The 27,793-nt window shown below is 45.3% G+C and overlaps 1 protein-coding gene across 5 annotated transcripts in view; it reads left to right on the top strand.

The window, feature by feature from the left end:
- The window catches only part of LOC140424711 (leucine-rich repeat-containing protein 14-like), a 38,848-nt gene extending 16,828 nt beyond the window's left edge, over nt 1–22,020 (top strand). For all 5 annotated transcript variants that reach the window (XM_072508021.1, XM_072508017.1, XM_072508020.1 and 2 more), the window contains one exon: nt 19,097–22,020. In XM_072508021.1, coding sequence (XP_072364122.1) covers nt 19,097–19,670 — 574 coding nt within the window. In that variant the 3' untranslated portion in view covers nt 19,671–22,020. The remainder of the gene's footprint in view (nt 1–19,096) is intronic.
- Nucleotides 22,021–27,793: the final 5,773 nt, after the last annotated feature.

Raw genomic sequence — 27,793 nt, 5'->3', positions numbered from 1 at the left:
AAAATAGTGATGTTGGTCCTCGTGTGACCCCAAAGACGTGCCGGATACAGCAGACCGAACTTCACCTGCTTCTTAAAGCAAATAGCCTTGACTTGGTTGAAGTCTACCCTCTTCCTCGCCACCTCCACGCTCAGGTCCTGGTACACCTGCAGGATGCTGTTATCCCACTTGCAACTCCGCGTGCGCTTGGCCCACCGAAGATTACATTCCTTGTCCTGGAACCTGTGGAATCTCACCACAATTGCCCTCGGATGGTCCCCCACCCGTGGCTTCCTGGCAAGCGCCCGGTACGCCCTGACCACCTCCAGCGGTCGGGGGAATGCCCCCTCCCCCAGCAGCTTTTAGAACATACCCGCCACGTATGTTCCAGCATCAGCTCCCTCCGGGAGCCCGACCCACCTCCAGCTCCACTGCTGTTTGATTTTCCTCTTGTTCAAGCAGCGCCTTCTCCAACTTCTGGATCGCCTGGTTCTGGGCGTCCAGTCTGCTCTCTAGCCGATCAATTGATTCTTTGATCGGGTCCAAGCATTGCAGCTTCTGCCTGGCAAAGCCATCCTGAATGGCCTGCATCACTGTGTCCGTTGGTCGCTGCGCTGCCACCCCAGGGATCCGTCCCTCGGCCACACTGTCTCCCATTGCAGCATCAACGGAGCTCGTTACTGACTTTGTGCACTTCTGGTCCTTTTCTCCATAAACCGATGCGAGGAAACTGCCCAATTGCCTCAGCCTACAAATTTTCCGTTTAAAACGGGGGAAAAAAGTCCGACCAGAGCGGGAGCCACCAAATGTGCGACTTACTCCATAGCCGCCACCGGAAGTCTTCGACCTTGTATATTCAACACGTTTAGGGCAGCACGGTAGCACAAGTGGATAGCACTGTGGCTTCACAGCGACAGGGTCCCAGGTTCGATTCCCAGCTTGGGTCACTGTCTGTGCGGAGTCTGCACGTTCTCCCCGTGTCTGCGTGGGTTTCCTCCGGGTGCTCCGGTTTCCTCCCACAGTCCAAAGATGTGCAGGTTAGGTGGATTGGCCATGATTAATTACCCTTGGTGATCAAAAAGGTTAGGAGGGGTTATTGGGTTACGGGGATAGGGTGGAAGTGGGGGCTTGGGTGGGTCGATGCAGACTCGATGGGCCAAATGGCCTCCTTCTGCACTATGTTCTAAAACTAAATCTAAAGTATAGATACATTCTGCACATCTTTGGGTTGTGGGGGCGAAACCCACGCAAACACGGGGAGAATGTGGAAACTCCACACGGACAGTGACCCAGGGCCGGGATTCGAACCTGGGACCTTGGCGCTGTGAGGCAGCAGTGCTAACCACTGTGCCACCCTTGCTGGGTCTCTTATGGCTGAATTGTAAAACTAAATTTCACCCTCATGTTCAAACCTTGGCTTTAATCCTTACCTTGTGACCATCTCCAGCTCCACATCCCTCCAGTTCTTCTAGCTCTGGCCTCATGAGCATCCCTCATTTCCTTTTGCACCACCATTAGAGACTCTAACCTACTCAGGCCAGTTTTAGAATTGCCTCCCTCTCCTTCAATATGCTGAAAAAAAACTTACCTCTTACTCACCTGTCCTAATATCTCCGTTTGTGACCCAGTTTTTGTCCGATTGTGCTGTGAATCATTTTGGGAATTATTCGGGCACTATAGAACAAGTTGTTTTGGTAGATCGCCCTCATTTTAATCTTGTAGCAATGAGCCTTGTGCTGTCATCCTACAGTCTTAAACATCATTAATTACTTGATAATCGTCTTTTTACAGTTTGTTCTTGGGCGTTGCTGGTATCGCCATCACTAGATTCCCTAAGCCGCTGCAGTCTATGTGGTGTAGGTACACTCAAAGGGAGGGAGTTACATGCTTTTGACCCAGTGACAGTGAAGGAATGGCGATATATTTCCAATCAGGATGGTGTGTGGCTTAGAGGGGAGCTTGTCGATGGTGATGTTCCCGTGTATCTGTTGCCCTTGTCTAGATGGTAGGAATTGTGGGTTTGGAAGGTGCTGTCAAAGGAGTCTTGTTGAGTTACTGCAGTGCATCTCGTATATGGATGCCACTGTGCATTGGTGGTGGAAGGATTGAATGTGGTGACGTATAGATGACCATAGGCTGCTTTCCCCTTTGAGGTGAGGGGCAAGATTGAGATGCTGGTAGTGAAATTGACCCCGCTCTGCATTACAAACCAGCTGTCCAGCCACACTGGGCAATGTAACTGCACCATTTCCATTCCTGACTCTAACCACAAATAGATTCTGTCCTTGACCCCTCTGGGACATCCTCTCTTTCCAATGGGCAGCATGGTAGCACAGTGGTTAGCACTGTGACTCCACAGCTCCAGGGTCCCAGGTTCAATTCCCTGCTTGGGTCACTGTCTGTGTGGAGCCTGCACGTTCTCCCTGTGTCTGTGTGAGTTTCCTCCCACAGTCCAAAGATGTGCAGGTTGGGTGGACTGGCCATGCTAAATTGTCCTGGTGTCCAAAAGGGTTAGGTGGGGTTACTGGGTTACGGGGATAGGGTGGAAGAATGGGCTTAAGTGGCGTGGTCTTTCCAAGGGTCGGTGCATTCTCGATGGGCCAAATGGCCTCCTTCTGCACTGTAAATTCTATGTTCAATGTATGTAAAACTGCAATGTTCTCTTTAATAAAGACTGCCACTCTTTCTCATAGAACATTACAGCGCAGTACAGGCCCTTCGGCCCTCGATGTTGCGCCGACCTGTGAAACCACTCTAAAGCCCATCTACACTATTCCCTAATTGTCCATATGTCTATCCAATGACCATTTGAATGCCCTTAGTGTTGGCGAGTCCACTATTCTTGCAGGCAGGGCATTCCACGCCCTTACTACTCTCTAAGGAAAGAACCTACCTCTGACATCTGTCCTATATCTATCTCCCCTCAATTTAAAGCTATGTCCCCTCATGCTGGACATCACCATCCGAGGAAAAAGGCTCTCACTGTCCACCCTATCCAATCCTCTGATCATCTTGTATGCCTCAATTAAGTCACCTCTTAACCTTCTTCTCTCTAACGAAAACAGCCTCAAGTCCCTCAGCCTTTCCTCATAAGATCTTCCCTCCATACCAGGCAACATCCTGGTAAATCTCCTCTGCACCCTTTCCAATGCTTCCACATCCTTCCTATAATGCGGCGACCAGAATTGCACGCAATACTCCAAATGCGGCCGCACCAGAGTTTTGTACAGCTGCAACATGACCTCATGGCTCCGAAACTCAATCCCTCTACCAATAAAAGCGAACACACCATACGCCTTCTTAACAACCCTTTCAACCTGAGTGGCAACTTTCAGGGATCTATGTACATGGACACCGAGATCTCTGCTCATCCACACTGCCAAGAATCTTACCATTAGTCCAGTACTCAGTCTTCCTGTTATTCTTTCCAAAATGAATCACCTCACACTTTTCTGCATTAAACTCCATTTGCCATCTCTCAGCCCAGCGCTGCAGCTTATCTATGTCCCTCTGTAACTTGTAATATCCTTCCGCACTGTCCACAACTCCACCGACTTTAGTGTCATCTGCAAAGTTACTCACCCATCCTTCTACGCCCTCCTTCAGGTCATTTATAAAAATGACAAACAGCAGTGGCCCCAAAACAGATCCTTGTGGTACACCACTAGTAACTGGACTCCAGTTTGAACATTTCCCATCAACCACCACCCTTTCTCTTCTTCCAGCTAGCCAATTTCTGATCCAAACTGCTAAATCACCCTGAGTCCCATGCCTCCGTATTTTCTGCAGTAGCCTACCGTGGGGAACCTAATCAAATGCTTTACTGAAATCCATATACACCACATCAACTGCTTTACCCTCATCCACCTGTTTGGTCACCTTCTCAAAGAACTCTAAGGTTTGTGAGGCACGACCTATCCTTCACAAAACTGTGTTGACTATCCCTAATCAAATTATTCCTTTCCAGATGATTATACATCCTGTCTCTTACAAATCTTTCCAAGATTTTGCCCACAACAGAAGTAAGGCTCACTGGTCTATAGTTACCGGGGTTGTCTCTACTCCCCTCCTTAAAGTTGGGGACAACATTTGCTATCCTCCAGTCTTCTGGCACTATTCCTGTAGACAAAGATGACTTAAAGATCAAAGCCAAAGGCTCAGCAATCTCCTCCCTAGCTTCCCAGAGAATCCTAGGATAAATCCCATCCGGCCCAGGGGACTTATCTATTTTCACACTTTCCAGAATTGCTAACACCTCCTCCTTATGAACCTCAAGCCCTTCTAGTCTAGTAGCCTGAATCTCAGTATTCTCCTCGACAACATTGTCTTTTTCCTGTGTGAATACTGACGAAAAATATTCATTTCGCACCTCTCCTATCTCCTCCGACTCCCAAGCACAACTTCCCACTACTGTCCTTGACTGGCCCTACTCTTACCCTAGTCACTCGTTTATTCCTGACATATCTTTCTCCTTTCCTGACAACCTTCAATCCAGGCATATTTGTATCCAGTCCTGACCTTTTTTTGAGCCAGGTCTCTGTTACAGCCACATCATATTTCCACATAACACACAGCTCACCACCACCTTCTCGAGGACAATTAAGGATGGGCAATAAATACTTGCCTAGCCAGTGAGGCCACATAATTACAGAACCTTTACAGTGCAGATGGAGGCCATTTGGCCCATCGAGTTTGCATTAGCTTTTTGAAAGGGCGTTCTCCCAAGTCCCACTCCCCTGCCTTGTCCCTGTACCCTTTCTCTTTTCAGATAACAATTCAATTCCCTTTGCATACCTTGATCGAACCTGCCCCCATCACTCTCTCGGGAAGTTTGTTCCAGGCTCCATCATCTTGCTGTTTCCTGTGCCCTCTAGGTCTTGATGCTCTCTTGAAGCAAAACAGTTTCTCGCTAATTACCCTGTTCATATCCCTCAGGACCTTGAAAATCTCTATCAAGTTTCCTCTCAGCCTTCATTTCTCAAAGGAAAATTTAATTTGGACATTCTGAATTCTCCCTCCGTGTATCTGACCAGGCTCCGAAATGTGGTGACTAGGGGGATTTTCACAGTAACTTCATTGCAGTGTTAATGTAAGCCTACTGTGACAATAAAAGATTACTATTAACATTTTTCTCCTGTTCCATGCAATGCTATGTCTCCCTCAATATCCAGGGTTCACTGGATTTGTTTGTCCCACCCATTTTCTTTATTGGAACATGTTGGCCCTGCACTCTCCCTATTTCCTTCTTGAATGCATCCCACTGCTCTGACACAGATTTACGTAAAAGTGTCAGCTCCCAGTCCACTCTGGCCGAATCATATCTGATCTTATTAAAATCGGCCTTCCCCAGTTTAAGAACAAGCAAACAATACAGCAGAGGAACAGGCCCTTTGGCACTCCAAGCCTGTATCGACCATGGTACCTGCCTAAACTAAAATCGTATGCACTTCCGGAGTCCATATCCTTCCATTCCCACCCCTATTCACACAGTTCAGATGCCTCCGAAATGCCGCTATCGTACCTGCTCCCACCACCTCCCCAGGCAGCGCGTTCCATATATTTACCCCCCTCTGTGTAAAACCTATCTGTTCTTAATTTTTCCCCATGCACTTTAAACCTATGTCCCCTAGTACTTGACTCTCCTACCCTAGGAAAGAGCACCTGACTATCCACTCTGACCATGCCACTCCTAATCTTGCAGACCTCTTCTATCATGTCACCTTCAACCTCCGTCATTCCAGTGAGAACAGACCGAGTTTATCTAATCTCTTCTCATAAGCTAATGCCCTCCATACCAGGCAACATCCTAGTAAACCGCTTCTGTACCTTCTCCAAAGCATCCATATCCTTCTGGTAGTGTGGCAACCAGAATTGTACACGATATTCCAAATGAGGCCTAACTAAGGTCCTGTACAGCTGCACCATGACCTGCCAATTTTTATATTCAATGCCATGACCGACGAAGGCCGCCAGCATGCCGTATGCCTTTTTGACCACCTTATCCACATGCATTGCCACTTTCAGTGATCGGTGGACATGCATGCCCAGATCTCTCTGCCTGTCAACACCCGCAAGAGTTCTACCATTGACTGTGTAATTCCTACATGCATTGGACCTTCCAAAGTGCATTATCTCACACTTCACAGATTAAATTCCATCTGCCAATTCTCTGCCCAAGACTCCAACCAGTTTATATCTTGCTGCATCCTCTGACAATCCTCTTCACCAATTTTTGTGTCGTATGCGAACTTACTAATCAGACCAGCTACATTTTCTTCAAATCATTTATATACACTACAAACAACAAAGGTCTCTGAACTGATCCCTGTGAAACGCCGCTAGTCGCAGCCTTCCACCATTCAGAAAAGCACCCTTCTGTATCCAACTTGCCAGCTCTTCTCTGAACCGATGTGACTTCACCTTGTCAAAGGCTTTACTGAAGTCCATGTATACAATATCTACTGCCTTCTCCCCCATCTATCATCTTTGTCACTTCTTCGAAAAACTCAGACCTACCCTTCACAAAACCATGCTGTCCATCACTAATAAGTCCATTTGTTTCCAAATGTCAGTAAATCCTGTCTCTAAGAATCTTTTCCAATAATTTCCCTACCACTGACGTAAGGCTCATCGGCCTATAATTTCCTGGATTTTCCCTGCTGCCCTACTCTCCAGTCCTCTGGAACTGCACCTGTAGCCAATAAGGATCCAAAGATTACTGTCAAGGCCCCAGCAATTTCCTCCCTTGCCTTCCTCAGTATTCTGGGGTAGATCCCATCAGGCCCTGGGGATTTATCTACTTTAATGCTTTTTAAGATGCCCAATACCTCCTCTTTATTAATATCAACAGGACTCAGAATATCTACACACTCTCTACCCTATACCTCTCATCCACCAAATTCTTCTCTTTGGTGAATACTTACGAACACTTGTTTTTTTCTTTTTGACAAGGTTCATAATATCTCTCATTATCCAGGGTTTCCCTGTACTTGCCTCCCTTGTCTTTTGTCCTCACAGGTACATGCCGGTCCTGAATTCTAATCAACTGACATTTGAAAGCCTCCCGCATGCCGGATGTTGATTTTCCCTCGAACAGCGTCGCCCAGTCAACACTCTACAGATCCTGCCTAATGCTGCTGTAATTAGCCTTCCCCCAGTCTAACACCATCACCTGAGGACCACTCTTGTCATTATCCATAAGCAGCTTAAAATTTACAGAATTATGATCACTGTTGCCGAAATGATCTCCTACTGAAACTTCGATCACCTGGCTGGGCCAGGACTAGGTCTAATATGGCCCCTTCCCGAGTTGGGCTATTTACATATCGTTTCAAGAAACCTTCCTGGATGCTCCTTACAACTTCTGCTCTATCCGTGCCTCCAGCAGCAAGTGTCCCCCAGTCAATATAAGGAAAGTTAAAATCACCCACCACAACATCCCTAGTGTTTATGCATCTTTCCAAGATCTGTCTGCATATCTGCTCCTCTATTCCCCCGCTGGCTGTTAGGCGATCTGTAGTAAACCCCCAACATTGTGACAGTACCCTTCCTATTCCTGAACCCTCCCAAGGTTTCCTCCCTCAGCATAGCTGTGATATTCTCCTTAACCAATAATGCAACTCCCCCACCCTTTTTGCATCTCCCTCTATCCTGCTTGGAGCATCTAAATCCTGGAATGTTTAGTTGCCAATTCTGTCCCTCTTTCAACCAAGTTCCTGCAATAGGAACAACATCATAATTCCATGTACTAATCCAAGCTCTAAGTTCATCTGTTTTACCAAAAATACTCCTCGCATTGAAACTAAAGCACTTCAGCCCACCAGCCCCTCTGCATTGAACAACCATTCCCTGCCTGCTCTTACTGGCCTTAGTCTGTAGCTTTTCTTCAGTTATTTCTCTCACTGGCCTACTTACTCTGGTTCCCACCCCCCTGCCATCCAAGGCAGCGGGGTGGGAATCGGTTCCTCTGCCTTCCACTTTTCTCCTTACTAGCTTATGTTTCTGTCCCCACTTTAATTCCCTCTGACTTACTGCATTGGTTCCCGTCCCCCTGCCACATTAGTTTAAACCCTCCCCAACAGCACAAACAACCCCCCAGGACATCGGTTCCAGTCCTGGCCAGGTGTAGACCGTCTGATTTGTAATGGTCCCACCTCTCCCAGAGCCGGTTCCAATGTCCCAAAAATCTGAATCCCTCCCTCCTGCACCATCTCTCAAGCCACGCATTCATCCTGTCTATCCTGTGACGTGGCACTGGTAGCAATCCTGAGATCACTACCTTTGAGATCCTACTTTTTAGTTTAACTCTCAACTCCCTATATTCAACATGTAGGACCTCATCCCGTTTTTATCTTTATCTCTGATGCCTACATGCACCACGACAGCGGGCTGTTCCCCCTCCCCTTTTAGCATGTGCTGCAACCACTCACATCCAGAATCCTTGCACCCGGGAGGCAACATACCTTCCTGGAGTCTCATTTGCGTCAGCAGAAACGCCTGTCTACTCCTCTTACAATCGAATCCCCTATCACTCTTGCTCTACCACTCTTTTACCTGCCCTCCTGCGCAGCAGAGCCAGCCATGGTGCCATGAACCTGGCTGTTGTTGCCTTCCCCTGGTGTGCCATCTCCCTCAACAGTATCCAAAACGGTATACCTATTTTGGAGGAAGATGACCGCAGGGGATCCTGCTCTGCCTTCCTACTCTTCCTCTGTCCGGTGGTCACCCATTTTCTATCTCCCTCAGTATTCTTTATCTGCGGTGTGACCAACTCGCTAAACGTGCTCTCCACGATGTCCTCAGCATCGCAGATGCTACAAAGTGAGTCCACCCGCAGCTCCAGAGCCGTCAAGTGCACATGAAAGAGCCAAGGACAGTGGACATGCCCCTTTACTCTCTCAACTTTGATTTCAGGCCTATCCTTGTCCTTTTCCATAACAATCGAACCATTAAATTTCTACAGTGCCGAAGTAGGCCATTTGGCCCGTCAAGTCTGCACCGACCCTCTGAACGAGCGCTTCACCTAATCGGCACATCTTTGGACTGTGGGAGGGATCCGGAGCACCCAGAGGAAACCCAGACAGTCACTCATTACCGGAATTGAATCCGGGTCCCGGGCTCTGAGACAGCAATGATCACCATCTGCAAAACACATCCCCACTGATATATCAACCACATGCCCAGCTTCGTTACCTAAAATTAAGCCCAGGGCCGCCCTCTCTTGTAGGACTTTCTACGGACTGACTTAAAATATCCCCTGGATGCATTTTAAGAATTCCGCTCCCTCTAAACCTTTTACACCAAGACCACCCCAGTTAATGTTGAGGAAATTGAAATCCTACACTATCACTACCCTATTACTTTTACACTTCACTGAAATTTGTCCACAAAGCAGCTCTTCTATTTCTCTTGGGACTGTTGGGGGCCTATATAGAACTTTCCCAGCAATGTGATTGCTCCTTTTTGGTTTTTAAGTTCTACCATATGGCTTTCTTTGAAGTGCCTTCTAAGATGACGCCCCTCCTGATTCAGTCATCAAAATTGCGACACCTCCACCTCTTTTACCTCCCTTCCTGCCTCGCCTGAAGATCCTATATCTTGGAATATTTCCAATCTTGCCCGTCTCTCAACCATGTCTCAGTGACAGCAATGACATCATACCTCCAGGTTTTACTTTGTGCCTTCAACTCATCTGCCTTCTTCGTCAGACTCCTTGCATTAAAATCAGTACCATCCAATTTTGCCAAACCCCCTTGTGACTTAACTGATCTAGAAATTCTGTGACGACCTGACTCAACTGATGTCTCTTCTAATTTTGGCTGTGCATCTATCCCTGCTGAACCTTTTCTCAGTATACCACACCCCCCCCCCCCCCCCCCCATCAAGTTAGTTTAAACCCTCCCCAACAGCACCAGCTAACGTCCCTGCAAGGATGCTGGTCCCATTTTGGTTCAGGTGCAAACCATCCACCTTGTACGGGTCCCATTGTCTCTACAAATGGTCCCAGTGACCCAGAAATCTAAATCCCTCCTTCCTGCACCATCTCTCCAGCCACACATTCATCTGGACTAACCTCCTTTTTCTATACTTTTGTTTAAATTTAGTGTCCCAAATCATTTTTTCCAATTAAGGGGCAATTTAGCGTGGCCAATCCACCTACCCTGCACATCTTTGGGTTGTGGGGATGAAACCCACACAAACACGGGAAGAATGTGCAAACTCCACACGGACAGTGACCCAGGGTCGGGAGTCGAACCCAGGTCCTCAGCACCACAGTCCCAGTGCTAACCACTGCACCGCCTGCTGCCCCTAATGAATCCATCATGCTCGTCTAAGTGACTGTTGATTTTGTCCTATTGATTTCCATAAGTTTCTCTCCCACTGAAGTCAAACTGACTGGCCTGTAGTAGTTGGCATTATCCTTGCACCCCCTTTTTGAACAATTCTCCAGTCCTCCGCTGTGTCTAAGGAAGACGGAAGATTATCACCGGTGCCTCCAAAATTTCCACTCACCTCCTTGGATGCATCTTATCTGGGACGTGGCACCTTATTGATTTTGAGTAAGGATAGCCTTCCTAACACCTCCTCAATTGTAAATTCCTCGCGTGTATCAGTTCCCTCCTCTCACCTTGGCCTGGGTAGCATCTTCTTCCTTTGGAAAGACCGATGCAGTGTACGTTTAATACTTCTGCTATTACTCTGGCCTCCACACAAGTCTTTCTTTAAAATCCCCAACGGCCCTATTTTTTTTACCGCCCTTTTATTACTTTGGCCGTGGGCATTTTATGTTATCTGCTCGTCTCTTCCTGCTCCCTCCTTTTCTTATCAGTCTTTTCCCTTTCCCTCTGGTCCTTTAGCCTGATTCTGCAGTGTATTTTCTACCTGACATCTGTCCTGCACATTTTTCATCTTCACCTCTATCACTTGTTATGGGCCAGGGTTTAGAGAACCCCAAAGTATATCATGGAGTTCACCTGACCCACAACTTTTAATAGATTGTGGTATGGGGAGCACACGGCCCACTCTACAGGTGTGGTACAGCAGAAATGGAAAAGTATTTTTTTTAAAGCAAAACAATGTTTATTCTATGAACTCAAGTTAACCTTTTTTGAAACATTAGCAACCATTAATTCAAATGCAACCCCCAAAGAATACAATACTAAGTAATGCTTTAAGCTTTCCTTTTAACGTCCATAAGACTGAAAAACACCTTTTACCAGAAGCACATCAGGTTAAAGTCACTACTGTTATTAGTTTTAAATCACCAGGATCAATTTATAGTCTTTAGATTACAGAGAGAGATTCATACCCCTTCTGGCTGTGACTGCAGCTATCCAGCTCTGAAAACAAAACTAAAACACACCCTGCTGCAAACAGCCTAAAACGAAAGTAAAAAGCTGACAGGCAGCCCAGCTCCACCCACTCTCTGACATCACTGCAGTAGTAAACACCCATTTCTTATAGATACTCTCACATGACACACTCTCGTCATCCAGGGTGCTCCAGCCTTATTTGTCCTACCCTTCAATAGTAATAATAATTGCTTATTGTCACAAGTAGGCTTCAATGAAGTTACTGTGAAAAGCCCCTAGTCGCCACATTCTGGCGCCTGTTCGGGGAGGCCGGTACAGGAACGGGACATGGCCTGCAATACTTTGTTCAGCCACCATCTTTTCTGTCAACGTATGATTCCAGCTCGACTCAGAAGCATTCTCATCCATTGAAGTTGGCTTTCACCCAATTAATTATCCCTGCTCAAGATTTCACCATCTCTTTTTCCATGGCCAACCTTATGATACAATGGTCACTGTCTCCTAAACCCCACCATTATGGAAATAGCTGCTGCATTTTCCCAATGACAGAAGTTGGCCTATAGTTACCTTTTTTGTCTCCCTCTTTGAATAAGGGTGTTCTAGTGATTATTATCGAATCTATTTGCAGCCCCCCACCCCCACACACCCTTTTAGCTACTTGATTATTTAATATTTTTAGAATGTTATTAGCGTCTTCCACCGTGAACACTGACAAAGTATTTCTTTAACTCCTCTGTCATTTCCTGATTCCCCATTAGTCTTTTCCCAGGCCCGTTCTCTAAGGGGCCCCATGTTCATTTTGGCCCCTCTCTTTTTTTTTTAAGATATATGTAAAGTTCATGGAATAGAATCTCTACAGTCCAGAAGCAGACCCTTCAGCCCATCGAATCAGCACCTGCCCTCCAAAAGAGCACCCTACCTGCCCACTCCCTCGCCCCATCCCCGGAATCACATAACCTCACCAAACCTGCACATCCAACCGGGGTGGGGACGGGGATGACGTTTACTGTCTGAAGTTGTTGAACTCAATGTTGAGTCCTGAAGGCTGTAACGTATCTCAGTGGAAGATGAGATCTTCTTCCGGTTTGTGTTGGGTTTCACTGGAGCATTGCAGCAGGCTAAGGATGGACATGTGGGCGTGATGCTGAATTGAAATGGCAAGTGATTGGAAGGCTGGGGTCATGCTTGCGGATGGAGTAAAGTTATTCACAAAGTGCCCAGTCTGTGTTTACTCACCTCAATGTAGAGGAGACTGCATTGGGAGCAGTGAATAGAATAGACCAGATTGCAGGAGTGTTTGGGCCCTTGGACAGTGCAGAGGGACTTCTGAATTTAATCACTGGTGCAAAAGAGAGCAGTCCAGTGACATGCCTTTTAGTGCTGTTGAGGGGTGAATATTGACTGGAATGATGCTCTGTCTTTCTCTGAAGTAACACTGCGAACCCGAGAGGGGCCTTGGTTTAATACAAAAGTGCAACACTGGTGTCACACTCTAGGTAGTGTTGAGGTTTCTGGAGTGGGACATGAAGCGAGATTGCTACTACCCACTGAGCACAGCTGTCACCTAGAATGGAAATGGGACTATTTAGCACTTTGAAAAAGCCAACATGCCCCCTTGTGTTGTATGATTTTAAAAAAAAAATTTAGAGCACCCAATTCATTTTTTCCAATTAAGGGGTAATTTAGCGTGGCCAATCCACCTAGCCTGCACATCTTTGTGTTGTGGGGGTGAAACCCACAGGGACAGTGACCCAGAGCTGGGATTGACCCTGGGACCTTGGCGCTGTGAGACTGCAGTGCTAACCATTGAGCCACCATGCTGCCCTGTGTTGTATGATTCTTTGAAGGGCTATGGGATCTTCACGGGCAATCTGATGAAATTATTCCAGAGCCATACAGCACAGTTTGGCCCATCGCATCTGTGCCAGTCAAGGACAACTACCTAACTCTAATCCCATTTTCCAGACTTGTATGCCTTGGGATTGCAAGTGCACGTCTAAATACTTGTTAAATGTTATGAGGAAACTCATCAGCTTCTGGGTAAAAAGGTTTTCCTCATCCTCCTCCCCACCCCCCCTACCCTTCCAAACCTCCCCTGCCCCTTGCCTTAAATTTTGGCTATGCATCTATCCCTGCTGAAACTTCACTCAGGAACCCGCCCTGCCAAGTTAGTTTAAACCCGCCCCAACAGCACTAGCCCTTTCGGTTCAGGTGAGCACGGTTCAATTCCCGTACCAGCCTCCCTGAACAGGCGCCGGAATGTGGCGACTAGGGGCTTTTCACAGGAACTTCATTTGAAGCCTACCTGTGACAATAAGTGATTTTCATTTTTCATTTCAAACCGTCGTCCCACCCTCCCTACAAATGGTCCCAATGTCCCAGACTCCTGTGCCACCTGCCTCCTTCTACTCTGCCTGTTCAATCCTCACCTGCGGTGTGACCACCTCACTGAACGTGCTCCCTACGAGTGAGTTCTCCCAGTGAGACAGAGAGAAGACAGCCAGAGTGAGACAGCAAAGAGTGAGTTTGGGAATTTGAATAGAGGTGGGAATTGAATTGAATTAAATAGAATCAGTAAGGCAGCTCCTTTTAAAATTCAGGAGTTTAAATTAATTTAGATTAAGCTAGTATTGTGCAGTGCGGGTTAACAAGGGCTGCCCCACTCACTCACATAACTGGTTGGCAGTTAAGTGTCAGTCACTTAAATCTACCTTGATCTAAAAGCAGGTGGGGGAGGGGAGTCAATTCAGGACAGTTTAAAAAGAGCAACTTGTAACTCACTCTCAGTGAGTTCTCCCAGTGAGACAGAGAAGACAGCCAGGAGTGAGACACAGCTAAGAGTGAGTTTGGGAATTCGAAGCTGGGTGGGGAGGAAGTGCTTTTTTTGACTGGTAAGTAGTGTTTCTGTTTTTCTGTTTCTTTTCATTGGTATATTTGTTTATTTATTTATTTAAATTTTTTGGGGGGAAATTGAAATTGTTGAAGTTAACCAAAGGTTTAAGACATGGCAGGGGATCTCAGACCTGTGTCATGCTCCTCGTGTGCGATGTGGGAGCTCAGGGACATGTCCACTGTCCCTGACTCCTTCACGTGCAAGAAGTGTGTCCAGTTGCAGCTCCTGTTAGACCGCTTGACGGCTCTGGAGCTGCAGATGGACTCACTTTGGAGCGTCCGCGATGCTGAGGACGTCGTGGATAGCACGTTTAGCGAGTTGGTCACACCGCAGGTGAAAGGTACTGAGGGAGATAGAAAATGGGTGACCAAAATACAGAGCAAGGGTAGGAAGGCAGTGCAGGTGTCCCCTGCGGTCATCTCCCTGCAAAACAGATATACCGTTTTGGATACTGTTGAGGGAGATGGCTCACCAGGGGAAGGCAGCAGCAGCCAGCTTCATGGCACCGTGGCTGGCTCTGCTGCGCAGCTGGGCAGGAAGAATTCTGGGTGGGGGGGGGGGGGGGTGAACAGCCAGCTGTCGTGGTGCACATAGGCACCAATGATATAGGTAAAAAATGTGACGAGGTGCTACAAGCTGAATTTAGGGAGCTAGGAGTTAAACTAAAAAGTAGGACCTCAAAGGTAGTAATCTCAGGATTGCTACCAGTGCCACGAGCTAGTCAGAGTAGGAATGTCAGGATAGAGAGGATGAATACGTGGCTCGAGAGATGGTGCAAGAGGGAGGAATTCAAATTCCTGGGACATTGGAACCGATTCTGGGGGAGGAGGGACCAGTACAAACCGGACGGTCTGCACTGGAACCGATGTCTTGGGGGGGGGGTGTTTGCTAGAGCTGTTGGGGAGAGTTTCAACTAATGTGGCAGGGGGATGGGAACCGATGCAGGAAGTTGGAAGGTAGTAAAACAGGGACAGAAATAAAAGGCAGTAAGGGGGAAAGTGTAAGGCAGAGAAGCCAGAGTCAAAAATCAAAAAGGGCGACAGTACAAGGTACAATGACTGAGGGGAGCTCAGTGAATAGGACCAGGAATACTAAAATAAATAAAACGGGAAGTGAAAACATTCATGGTAAGTGACGCGGCAGGTTGTTACATGAAGATATGGGTTCAACGACAAGGAAAATTAGGAGAATGTTTAAGAGGAAATATAAGTTAAGACAGGTTACTGATCGAGGTGTTAAGATTCAGAACAGAGGTAAAAAAGCCACCATACGTGTACTTTACCTGAATGCTCGTAGTATTCGGAATAAGGTAAATGAGTTGATGGCGCAAATCATCGTGAATGACTTATGATTTAGTGGCCATTACTGAAACATGGTTAAAGGATGGTCACGACTGGGAGTTAAATATCCGAGGGTATCAAACTTTTCGGAAGGACAGAGTGGATGGTAAGGGAGGTGGTGTAGCTCTGTTATTTAAGGATGACATCCGGGCAACAGTAAGGGATGACATCGGTGCTATGGAGGATAAGGTTGAATCCATTTGGGTGGAAATCAGGAATAGTAAGGCGATAAAGTCACTGTTAGGAGTAATCTATAGGCCACCAAATAGTACCATTATGGTGGGGCAGGCAATAAACAAAGAAATAACTGATGCATGTAGAAATGGTACAGCAGTTATCATGGGGGATTTTAATCTACATGTTGATTGGTTTAACCAAGGTCGGTCAAGGCAGCCTTGAGGAGCAGTTTATAGAATGTATCCGCAATAGTTTCCGAGAAAAGTATGTAATGGAACTTACGAGGGAACAAGCGGTCCTAGATCTGGTCCTGTGTAAAGAGACAGGATTGATTCAGGATCTCATAGTTAGGGATCCTCTCGGAAGGAGCGATCACAATATGGTGGGATTTAAAATACAGATGGAGGGTGAGAAGGTAAAATCAAGCACTAGTGTTTTGAGCTTAAACAAAGGAGATTACAATGGGATGAGAGAAAAACTAGCTAAGGTAGACTGGGAGCAAAGACTTTATGGTGAAATAGTTGAGTAACATTGGAGAACCTTCCAAGTGATTTTTCACAGTGCCCAGCAAAAGTTTATACCAACAAAAAGGAAGGACGGTAAAAAGAGGGACAATCGACCGTGGATATCTAAGGAAATAAGGGAGAGTCTCAAATTGAAGGAAAAAACATACAAAGTAGCAAAGATCAGTGGGAGACTAGAGGACTGGGAAATCTTTAGGGGGCAACAGAAAGCTACTAAAAAAGCTGTAAAGAAGAGTAAGATAGATTATGAGAGTAAACTTGCTCAGAATATAAAAACAGATAGTAAAAGTTTCTACAAATATATAAAACAAAAAAGAGTGGCTAGGGTAAATATTGGTCCTTTAGAGGATGAGAAGGGAGATTTAATAATGGGAGATGAGGAAATGGCTGAGGAACTGAACAGGTTTTTTGGGTCGGTCTTCACAGTGGAAGACACAAATAACATGCCAATGACTGATGGAAATGAGGCTATGACAGGTGAGGACCTTGAGAGGATTGTTATCACCAAGGAGCTAGTGATGGGCAAGCTAATGGGGCTAAAGGTAGACAAGTCTCCCTGGCCCTGATGGAATGCATCCCAGAGTGCTAAAAGAAATGGCTAGGAAATTTCAAATGCACTAGTGATAATTTACCAAAATTCACTAGACTCTGGGGTGGTCCCGGTGGATTGGAAATTAGCAAACGCGACACCACTGTTTAAAAAAAGGTAGGCAGAAAGCGGGTAATTATAGGCCAGTGAGCTTAACTTCGGTAGTAGGGAAGATGCTGGAATCTATCGTCAAGGAAGAAATAGTGAGGCATCTGGATGGAAATTGTCCCATTGGACAGGCGCAGCATGGGTTCATAAAGGGCAGGTCGTGCCTAACTAATTTCGTGGAATTTTGTGAGGCCATTACTAGTGCGGTAGATAACGGGGAGCCAATGGATGTGGTATCTCTGGATTTCCAGAAAGCCTTTGACAAGGTGCCACACAAAAGGTTGCTGCATAAAATAAAGATGCATGGCATTAAGGGGAAAGTAGGAGCATGGATAGAGGATTGGTTAATTAATAGAAAGCAAAGAGTGGGGATTAATGGGTGTTTCTCTGGTTGGCAATCAGTAGCTAGTGGTGTCCCTCAGGGATCAGTGTTGGGCCCACAGCTGTTCACAATTTACATAGATGATTTGGAGTTGGGGACCAAGGGCAATGTGTCCAAGTTTGCAGACGACACTAAGATAAGTGGTAAAGCAAAAAGTGCAGAGGATACTGGAAGTCTGCAGAGGGATTTGGATAGGCTAAGTGAATGGGCTAGGGTCTGGCAGATGGAATTCAATGTTGCCAAGTGTGAGGTTATCCATTTTGGTAGGAATAACAGCAAAAGAGATTATTTAAATGATAAAATATTAAAATATGCTGCTGTGCAGAGAGACCTGGGTGTGCTAGTGCATGAGTCGCAAAAAGTTGGTTTTCAGGTGCAACAGGTGATTAAGAAGGCAAATGGAATTTTGTCCTTCATTGCTAGAGGGATGGAGTTTAAGACTAGGGAGGTTCTGCTGCAATTGTATAAGGTGTTAGTGAGGCCACACCTGGAGTATTGTGTTCAGTTTTGGTCTCCTTACTTGAGAAAGGTCGGACTGGCACTGGAGGGTGTGCAGAGGAGATTCACTAGGTTAATCCCAGAGCTGAAGGGGTTGGATTACGAGGAGAGGTTGAGTAGACTGGGACTGTACTCGTTGGAATTTAGAAGGATGAGGGGGGGATCTTATAGAAACATATAAGATTATGAAGGGAATAGATAGGATAGATGCGGGCAGGTTGTTTCCACTGGCGGGTAAAAGCAGAACTAGGGGGCATAGCCTCAAAATAAGGGGAAGTAGATTTAGGACTGAGTCTGAGTTTAGGATGAACTTCTTCACCCAAAGGTGTGTGAATCTATGGAATTCCTTGCCCAGTGAAGCAGTAGAGGCTCCTTCATTAAATGTTTTTAAGATAAAGATAGATAGTTTTTTGAAGAATAAAGGGATTAAGGGTTATGGTGTTCGTGTCGGAAAATGGAGCTGAGTCCACAAAAGATCAGCCATGATCTCATTGAATGGCGGAGCAGGCTCGAGGGGCCAGATGGCCTACTCCTGTTCCTAGTTCTTATGTTCTTATGCTCAGCATGAGCATGCTCCAAAGTGAATCCACCCTGAACTCCAGCACCGAAATGCGGTTAACCAGTAGCTGCAGTTGGACACACTTCCTGCACACGTCACCAGGGACAACTGAAGCTTCCATGATTTGCCACATAGGAGGAGCATATATCATGGGTGTGAGCTGCTCTTAAGCTCCCTATTTACTCCCTTTTAACAAAAAATTAAGCTATATAAGAATACTATTTACTTACCTCCCTTACGCTAACTTTTATATACCGTATCCTACTTTGTTCACTTTACCCTGACCTTACACTTATTTGTGATGTTTCCCAGTTATTCGTCTCCTCCAAAACAAAATACTTTTTATATTTACGACTGATCACTGATGTTGACTGTGAAGTCAATGAGAACAGGAATCCGACTTTGGGGTTTATGAAACTCCACTGAGCTCCGCACTCAGTCTTTTCAGTTTCACCTTCTCCCAATTTCACCTAACACCCTGCTGTTCACCCAACTCCAAAAGCACTCTTCTTCAGCCAAGCAGCACTCACAGTGCAGACATATAAATATGACAGATATAGTAATGCGAGTGCTTGTCTGTTTCACCATTCATCCCTGATTAAAAAGAAATTGTCTATCCCCAGGCTCCTCCTGAACAGCTCGCTACAGTAAGCGATTTGATTGTGTGCTGTTTGCTGTGTAACTCTGACACATTGGGCTCTGAGCTGTGGAATATAATGGATTTGTTTCAAACAGTGTCTTGCAGAAACCCTTGGAGAGCTTGGAACTTGCTTACTGCTACCTTCTCCCAACTGATGCAACCTACCTGGCCAACAGCCATCATGCCCCTTTCCTGAGAAAGCTGGATTTGAGTGGCAACAACCTGTCTGACGTCCTCTTGGGTCCTTTCTGCCAGATCCTGCAGCACTCCTCCACCTCGCTGGTCTATCTGGACATCATGGAGTGCAGGGTGATGGACCGACAACTCGCCTCCTTCCTGCCTGCCCTCAAGCAATGCTCTCAGCTCCAATATTTCAGCTGTTTCTGCAACCCCATTTCCAGCCAGGGTCTCAAGGCCTTGCTTCACACCGCGGTGCAGCTCCCAGTCCTAAAAATCGTCGTGCACCCTATCCCAGTTGACTGTTATGAAGAAGGACTCCCCTGGCCCCCATCTACATATGACCTTATTGACTACAGCATTGATCAAGAGAAACTAAGTCGGGTTGATTCAGAACTGAACGAGATCCGGTTAAAGGCAGTGCGAACAGATATTGTTACAACAGTCGAGTTATACAATGATTTCTCGCTCGATATGTTGCAGTTGTACTGAGGCAAACACCCAGCGTTTTTTTTTTTGAACAACAGGAACGAACAGCTTGTATTAAATGCGTTTGAGACAGATACAATCTATATGAATTGGTTTTATATGTTCTCTATTAACTCATTAGATCATAATTATATAGCTATATCTCATAGTTAAAAAAACATTGGCGCAATTGTAATAAATTTCAGGTCATTGACTTATCATTTGAAGGAATGAGATGGGCCATTTTCTACAATGTCTTCCCCCACCCACAGTGCATTTAAATTGTGCACAGTGGAACCAATTCTTTATTTCCCCCTCTTCCCCACTCACTTCAAGTCAGTCCCTTGGCCAGTCAGTGGCTTCAGTTTGAAATGGAAGGTGGGTTTATTGAAATCTGAAATGTATCCTCGAGAGGCTGTTTGGTGTATTGGGGGAGGTTGTAACATGAATTAACCAATATCCTTCAACCATTGGAAGGGCCGATAGTGACACTGGCGCATACCGATTATAGAGCCGGCCTTGCCCTGATTCAATGTCCGGCTTTGAGAGGATGTGCAATTGATTACAAAGAAACTATAGTCAGGCTCTCTGAAATTCTGCTGCATCCCTGGGCCCACTTTTTGATATTCCAACCAATTTGTGCTTCGAGAGGGTGCAAGTATGGAAAAAATCTCCCAGGTGGGAGATTCTTTTGCCGATGTTCAGGAGAAGTGCATCCTTATTCTCAAATGTGTTTGCCCACATTGTGCTGTTTGTTCAGTTACAGCAGCCATCGGACCATTAACCCTTTCACGGAGTTAGAAGTTAAGTAGCAGTTTACCAAACTGGTGCCTTTTGAAGTGTAACAGGCAGGTTTGTTAAAGTGTCAAATTAGAGATGATATGGAACATTTTATTTCTTAGTCTATTTAAAGTGAGTCCTTGTTGGAAGATGGATGCAGAAAGTAGCTTGTTATAATAATGATCAACCTCTGTGTATGTAACTCATTCTCCTATTAACCATGATCGGGGCGCTGTGTTGTAATTATATGTGTTAGCAGAATGGAATGTATACAGCATATATTTTAAACACAGACTGGCAAGCATCAGAAGCTGAACTCCACACAGCTGGTTAAGGAGTTGAAGGCTCAACATTGAGTAACCTACAAGCCAAGTGGAGAGTGACTGATCCATTAGATTGAGGTCACCAGCTTTGGGCCCAGGAAAATGTTGCATGGCACCTTAAGAGTGCAGTACAAGAAGCGATGGAGAAGTGTCATTATTTTAATGTTTTAATTTTTTATTGAAAGATTGTTCCCTGCACAACACAGCCCTGATTGCCGTCTGTGCATTTTTAAGCCATTGGTCATCTCCAGTGAGTAATGGGGGTTAGACTTTCTACAGGATATCTTCACTCTGCGCCATTGCTGCTGAAATGGCCGAGTGCAGACTTTGATACAGAGCCTTATATAGATGTATTTTTTGTTAATTAATTCATGGGATGTGAATGTTGCTGACTTGATCATTTATTGTCATTCTTAAAATTGATGTTTACTTCCTGAAGAACTGCTTGTGTGCAATATTACGCTCTGCCAGAAACCAAGGTGCTTCATTTCATAGACTAGCAGACGCTGTCAAATTAACCAGGCAACCCAAATTGGGCAGCCTGTGGATTGCAAACCAAATTGGGTAGAGATGGTGTGCCTATTTGCAGCAGCGCCAATCATCTGCCCCCTAACTCAGGATAAATGCAAAATACTATAAATCTATAATTAAAAACAAAGTGCTGTAAATGCTCAGCAGGTCAGGCAGCATCTGTAGACAGAGAAACAGACAAACATTTCTCAAGCTTGCATTGTTAGAACACTAGCAGACCAATGTCAGAGTGGGAGAATTAACAAGGCTCTCTCTTTGTCTGTCCCCGCAGATGCTGTCCGGTCTGTTGTTTCCAGTATTTTCTGCTTGTGCCTCAGTATAAAATTGAACTCTGCTGCCTCACGGTGCCGAGGACCTGGGTTCAATCCTGGCCCCGGGTCAGTGTCCGTGTGGGTCTCACTCCCACAAACCCAAAGATGTGCAGGGTAGGTAGATCGGCCACGCTAAATTGCCCCTTAATTGGAAAAAGAAGTGGGTACTCTAAATTTATACTACAACAAAAAGTGTACATTGAGAATTGTGGCAAATGACATCTCCACAGTAACCTTTCTGCACACTGACACCAAAACCTCCAGTGGTGCTTACTGCCATCTTGAATTACTCCAGTCCTGTTTGATCCATTATGTTTGTACAAAGTGCACAACTTATTTTAGCTGCCCGATATAAATGTGGGTTTGATTTGAGCCGGAGTACTTGTACTTCAGATGTATACATTAAAATGGAATTATTTTTTCTTTGGAGATGAATGCACTTCCATTTAGTTCCTGTTGGTTTTGCTCTGTGACCACTGGTGATGATGCAGAAGGAATAATGTTTTAATGTCATCTTGCACAAAGAAAGTTGACATAAGCTTCTTGTTTCCCACCTTGAGTATCATGTCTTGGCCTATTTAAGGTGGCACTCAGCAGGTTAGTTTTGTGCATGGCGTTTGAAAGTTTTTCATTAAATTCCTGCTCTGCGGCAACTCCTTCCATGGGGATGTAAGTGGCAGTGGCATGGCCGGCATTTTCTACCCATCCCCCATTGGCTGTTACTCTCAAAATGCTGACAAACTGAGAACCATTGGTGTGTGCACGCATCCACTGGGCAGGAAGAGATCCTAACCCGCACTGTCCCTTCAACCCCATTCCCCTCGTCCACCTATTGGATGGAGTTAATGAAGCTGTGGAATTCTGCCTATTATTGCATAAATCACGCAAAAGCTGTTTGAGAGGAAAACCTTTTATATTCATAGTTCATGGGATGTGGTTTCCACTGGCAAAACCATAATGTATTTCCCATCCCTAATCTTTGATGTGGGCATTGCTGGCGAGGTCAGCTGCCTTATTTTGTCATTTATTCCATTTATCCCCAACCACCACAGCCATCTTCCTCAACCTGTGGAGAGTTTTTCCCAGATTGCCATTGTTTCTAGTTTTACTGGGACTCCCTGATGCCACACTGTCGAATGCTGCCATGTCAAGGGCAGTCCACTCTCGCCTCCCCTGGAAAGGTGGTTACAGACTGCATCATGATCCAATACAGATCCAGCAAGTACAGTGAATCAAGTGAGATTTTATTACGTACGGTGCAACTAACAACACGAGTTGTGGTGGGCCAGGTCTTTGCCAGCCTTTGTTTTAAAGTTTGCTTCAATGTCTTCCTCCTTTTAGCCCCTTTAATACCGTCTTTGGCCATTATCCACTTGATTTGCCAAGTCTCACCCTTCCATATATATATTCCTTGATTAGATTAGACTAATCAAGGAAGAGACAATCTCAAACCCACATGCTTTGAGCAATACAACACATTAAAGAAATAATTAAAAATATAAAAATCAGGGTGGGGCACCCTAATAAATCCTACTACCCTCTTGAGGATGAAGTACATCTGATCCCACACAATTAAGTCAGCAAAACTCAGCACCACCAATGGATAAGCATAAGAACTAGGAGCAGGAGTAGGCCATCTGGCCCCTCGAGCCTGCTGCACCATTTAATGAGGTCATGGCTGATCTTTGTGGACTCAGCATCTATCCTATCTATTCCCTTCATAATTTTATATGTTTCTATAAGATCCCCCCTCATCCTTCTAAATTCCAACGAGTACAGTCCCAGTCTACTCAACCTCTCCTCGTAATCCAACCCCTTCAGCTCTGGGATTAACCTAGTGAATCTCCTCTGCACACCCTCCAGTGCCAGTACGACCTTTCTCAAGTAAGGAGACCAAAACTGAACACAATACTCCAGGTGTGGCCTCACTAACACCTTATACAATTGCAGCAGAACCTCCCTAGTCTTAAACTCCATCCCTCTAGCAATGAAGAAGCCTGCTTAGATTACATCCATTTATTATCCTAATCCAGGGAGAGATTCTCAACCTTCTACATCAGGAATTTCTTCCTTAATCTCATTCCATAAATGAAGTAGCCAAATGACTACACAGGTATCAGGATTTCATTTCCTCAAATCATAGAATTTACAGTGTAGGAGGCCATTCGACCCATCGAGTCTGCACTGGCCTTTGGAAAGAGCACACTAACTAGTTCAAGACTTCCCTATCCCCGTAACCCCACCTAACCTTTTTGACACCAAGGGCAATTTAGCATAGCCAATCCACCCCACCTGTGCATCTTTGGACTGTGGGAGGAAACCCACGCAGACATGGGGAGGAGAGAAGGTGCAGTCTCCGCACAGACATAGAGGCTGGAATTGAACCCGGATCCCTGGAGCTGAGGCAGCGTGCTCCACTAGTGAAGGCAGGAGGAGAATGGGGATGGGAAACATATCAGCCATGATTGAATGGAGGGCATACTCAATGGGCCAAATGGCCTAATTCGACTTCTCTATTTTACGGTAACCCACACACCTGATGCTATCATATCTGTGATGGAGTCCACTGAAATTCTTACAGGGATGACGTGGGCATATATCCTGCTTAAGTCATTGTAAAAAAACTTTTCTTGGACAAGATCTTACTTCCTTGTACGTTTCATTTTTGCTCTTGACCACTTCTTTTCTCCAACCCAAATCCCCATTTGATTTCGGTTTCATTAAATGTGTGTTAATTGTGCTCTCTGAATACTATCAACTCAGATGGACATGCCTTGGTTTGATTTAGAGTATCCAATTATATTTTTCCCCAATTAGGGCAATTCGTGTGGCGGGTTGTGGGGGGTGAAACCCCCACAGACACGGGGAGAATGTGCAAACTCCACACGGACAGTGACCCAGAGCCGGGATTCGAACCCGGGTTCTCCGCACCGTAGTCCCAATGCTAACCACTACGCCACGTGCTGCTCCCCATGCCTTGGTTTGATCACCTCATTCAATATTAAAATAAAAGATCATGCATGCATGGGTGTGAAAGATTCCCCAGCTCTCCTTTATCACCATCCATCCCGTGCATAATTCCTGCCAAATATGATTTTACCTATGCCTCTTCCCAAAATCTCTTTGCTTATTCTTGCATCTGCCATGCTTCCCATTCCAATACTAGTTCACTGAACCCTGGAAAAACTTCCTTCCAAACCAATGAGGACTTCATTTGTCGTGGAACGACAGCAGAGACATGGGAACACCAGGATCTGGAGGTTCCCCACCAAGTCACTCCTCAATCCCAACGTGGAAATATAATATTGGCTGTTCCTTACTCTCGCTGGGTCAAAATCTTGGAATCCCCTAACAGCGCTGTGGGTGTACAGAGATGGGCAATGGTGGCTTGACCAGTGTGCCCACATCCCATCAACAAATTTACAAACGTTTCAATTTAAATATATAAACATTCCATTTGATTCCAGGCATGATGCTGCTAGTTTGAGAAGGGAGGGGGGGTGAGACAAACATTCTCATTCAGGTAATTATGTCAACCACCAACCCCTTTGTTAAAAAAAGGACAATTACACTTCTCCAAGCGATGTGCGTGCATCTAAACAAAAGACCTGATGGAACACTTTAAATTAAACTCCCATTCGTTCCCCAAATATTTTTGCTTTCATAATTAGATTCTGACCTACGATTAATTCAGCCCAGCTGATTAAACAATCTCCTCAAAACATCCAAAATAAGACAAGAAATAGGAACGGGAAGCTGCCATTCGGCCCCTCCAGCCTGCTCTTCCATTCAATAGCATAGCTAATCCAACATTCCTCACGCCCACTTTCCCCTTAACCCTTGATTCACTTACTGATCAAGAATCTCTCAGCAAGGACTGGAAACTCCTTGCTGCAGAAAGCTGTGGAGGCAAACACTCCCAATCCTCTGACAAGAAATTCCTCCTCATCCCAGTCTTAAATTGGTGTCCCTTTATTCTGACTCTCCCATGAGGGGAAACATCCTCTCAGCATTTACCCTGTGAAGCCCCTTAAGAATCCTATATGATTCAATGAGATCACTACTCATTGGAGTTTAGAAGAATGAGAGGAGTCCCAACCTGTTTAACCTTTGCTCTAAGACAATCCCTCCATACCGGGGATCATCCTAGTGAACCTTCCGTGAACAGCCTCCAATGTAATAATATCTTTCCTTAAATAAGGGGACCCAAACTGCTCCAGATCAAAGTGTTAGCCAGGGTTTAGAGAACCCCAAAGTGTATCATGGAGTTCACCTAACCCACAACTTTTAATAGATTGTGGTATGGGGAGCACACGGCCCACTCTACAGGTGTGGTCCAGCAGGAATGGAAAAGTATTATTAAAAAACAAAACTATATTTATTCTATGAACTCAAGTTAACCTTTTTAAAACAGAGTGAACATCTTAGCAACCATCAATTCAAATCCAACCCCCAAAGAATACAACACAAAGTCATCCTTACTTTCCTTTTAACATCCAGTAGACTTAAAAAAACATAACCTTTAACAAGCACATCAGGTTAAAGTCACTACTGAGAACATTTATAATTCAGAATTCACCAAATGATCAAGAGATAGTCTTTCATGGCAGAGAGAACAGCAGTACATACACTTGCTCTGTCTGACTTCAGCTCCAACACTGAAAACGAAACCAAAAAGACAGACACACCCAAGCTTTTCTCAAACTGAAACTAAAAAGCAGAGCCAGAGCTCAGCTCCACCCCCACTGACATCACTGCAGTAACATGAGCAGCCAAACACTTCTTAAAGTGACATTCGTATGACAAAAGTAGATCAAACCTTAAAAACTATCCCACTCTTGTACTCAAATTAAAATTCCTACGTTTTATCAGCACTAAATGTCACTGTAGCCACCAATGAAGTTCCATTTGCCACAACTTAAAAAAGGTTCTTTTCAAATATGGCTAAAAGGGAAGAGGAATCAATTTTCTCATGATTGGAGTGTATCCTTAAACAAAATTGTGTGAGCTGCACCCCAAATGGATTTATTATACAATTTTGTTTCTGCAAAAGAAATTAAGGAACAATGGAGATTTGCATCTGCTGAAATGTTTTGCACATTTTAACTTTGTATATTTATATGTAAACTTGATATGCAGCATTGGCAAGATTCCATCAGAAAGTCAATAAAAAGATTTCTTGATCTCAATCACCAACTTAGCATGGTTATTATTCAGTAGCTCACACAACGTGGCCAACCAATTGACACATTTCTCTCCCATGTGATGATAGGCCGGTGCCTGCAGAACGACTCTCTCGGTTTCACAATGTTCAGCTCGGAGGTCTCGTTCGGAGACGTGTCATTTGGAAAGCATCTGACCCAGTCACTGAACTCCAGTGTAACACCGCGCTGACCACTGCCTCTTCAGGTGCCACAGTTTGGCCATTCAGAGAAGAGCCGCGTAGTGGTATTTGTCACTGCAACAGTAATCCAGAGACCAGGCTAATAATGCTGATGGGAACGTGGGTTCGAATCCCACCATGGTAGATGGGGAAGTTTGAAATCATTCCCGTACCAGCCTCCCTGGACATGCGCCGGAATGTGGCGACTAGGGGCTTTTCACAGTAACTTCATTTGAAGCCTACTTGTGACAATAAGCGATTTTCATTTTTCATCAATAAAATTCTGAAGTTAAAAATCAAATGATGACCATGATCATTTGTAAAATCCCATCTGTTTCACGAATGTCCTTTGGCAAAGGAAATCTGCAGTCCTTACCTGGTCTGGCCTACAGAATGCGGCGTCTCGCATCAATAGTTCTTCGATAATCATTGGACAATTAATTACCTTGAAATATTTTGGAGCTGGCTGATTTGCTGTTTCCAGACTTGTATTGTGGTGTACAAACAACCCTCCCATTCTTGCGCATTTGATGGTTATTACATGTGTCCTCATCAATGGATAGTCTTTGAGATAAAGCTGCTGCGACTTCCTAAAACAGCTGCTTCTCCGAATGTTTCACGGCCATTTTCATTTCCATATAAACTGTTGCTTCATTCACCATGTCTCAAAGAGGAAGCATCACGTGTCCACTACAAGGCGACACATTTGGGAAGATGTGTCAATAAGTGGGCATTGTACAGCATTTTCAACATGGCAGACGGGAGAACACTAGCCATGGAAACCATTTGGAGGCATTCCTGTATTTCCTTGGGGGCCTT

The sequence above is a fragment of the Scyliorhinus torazame genome, chromosome 6, assembly GCF_047496885.1.
Source record: "Scyliorhinus torazame isolate Kashiwa2021f chromosome 6, sScyTor2.1, whole genome shotgun sequence".
Taxonomy (NCBI): Eukaryota; Metazoa; Chordata; class Chondrichthyes; order Carcharhiniformes; family Scyliorhinidae; genus Scyliorhinus; species Scyliorhinus torazame.
This window is presented reverse-complemented; position numbering and strand designations above follow the sequence as displayed.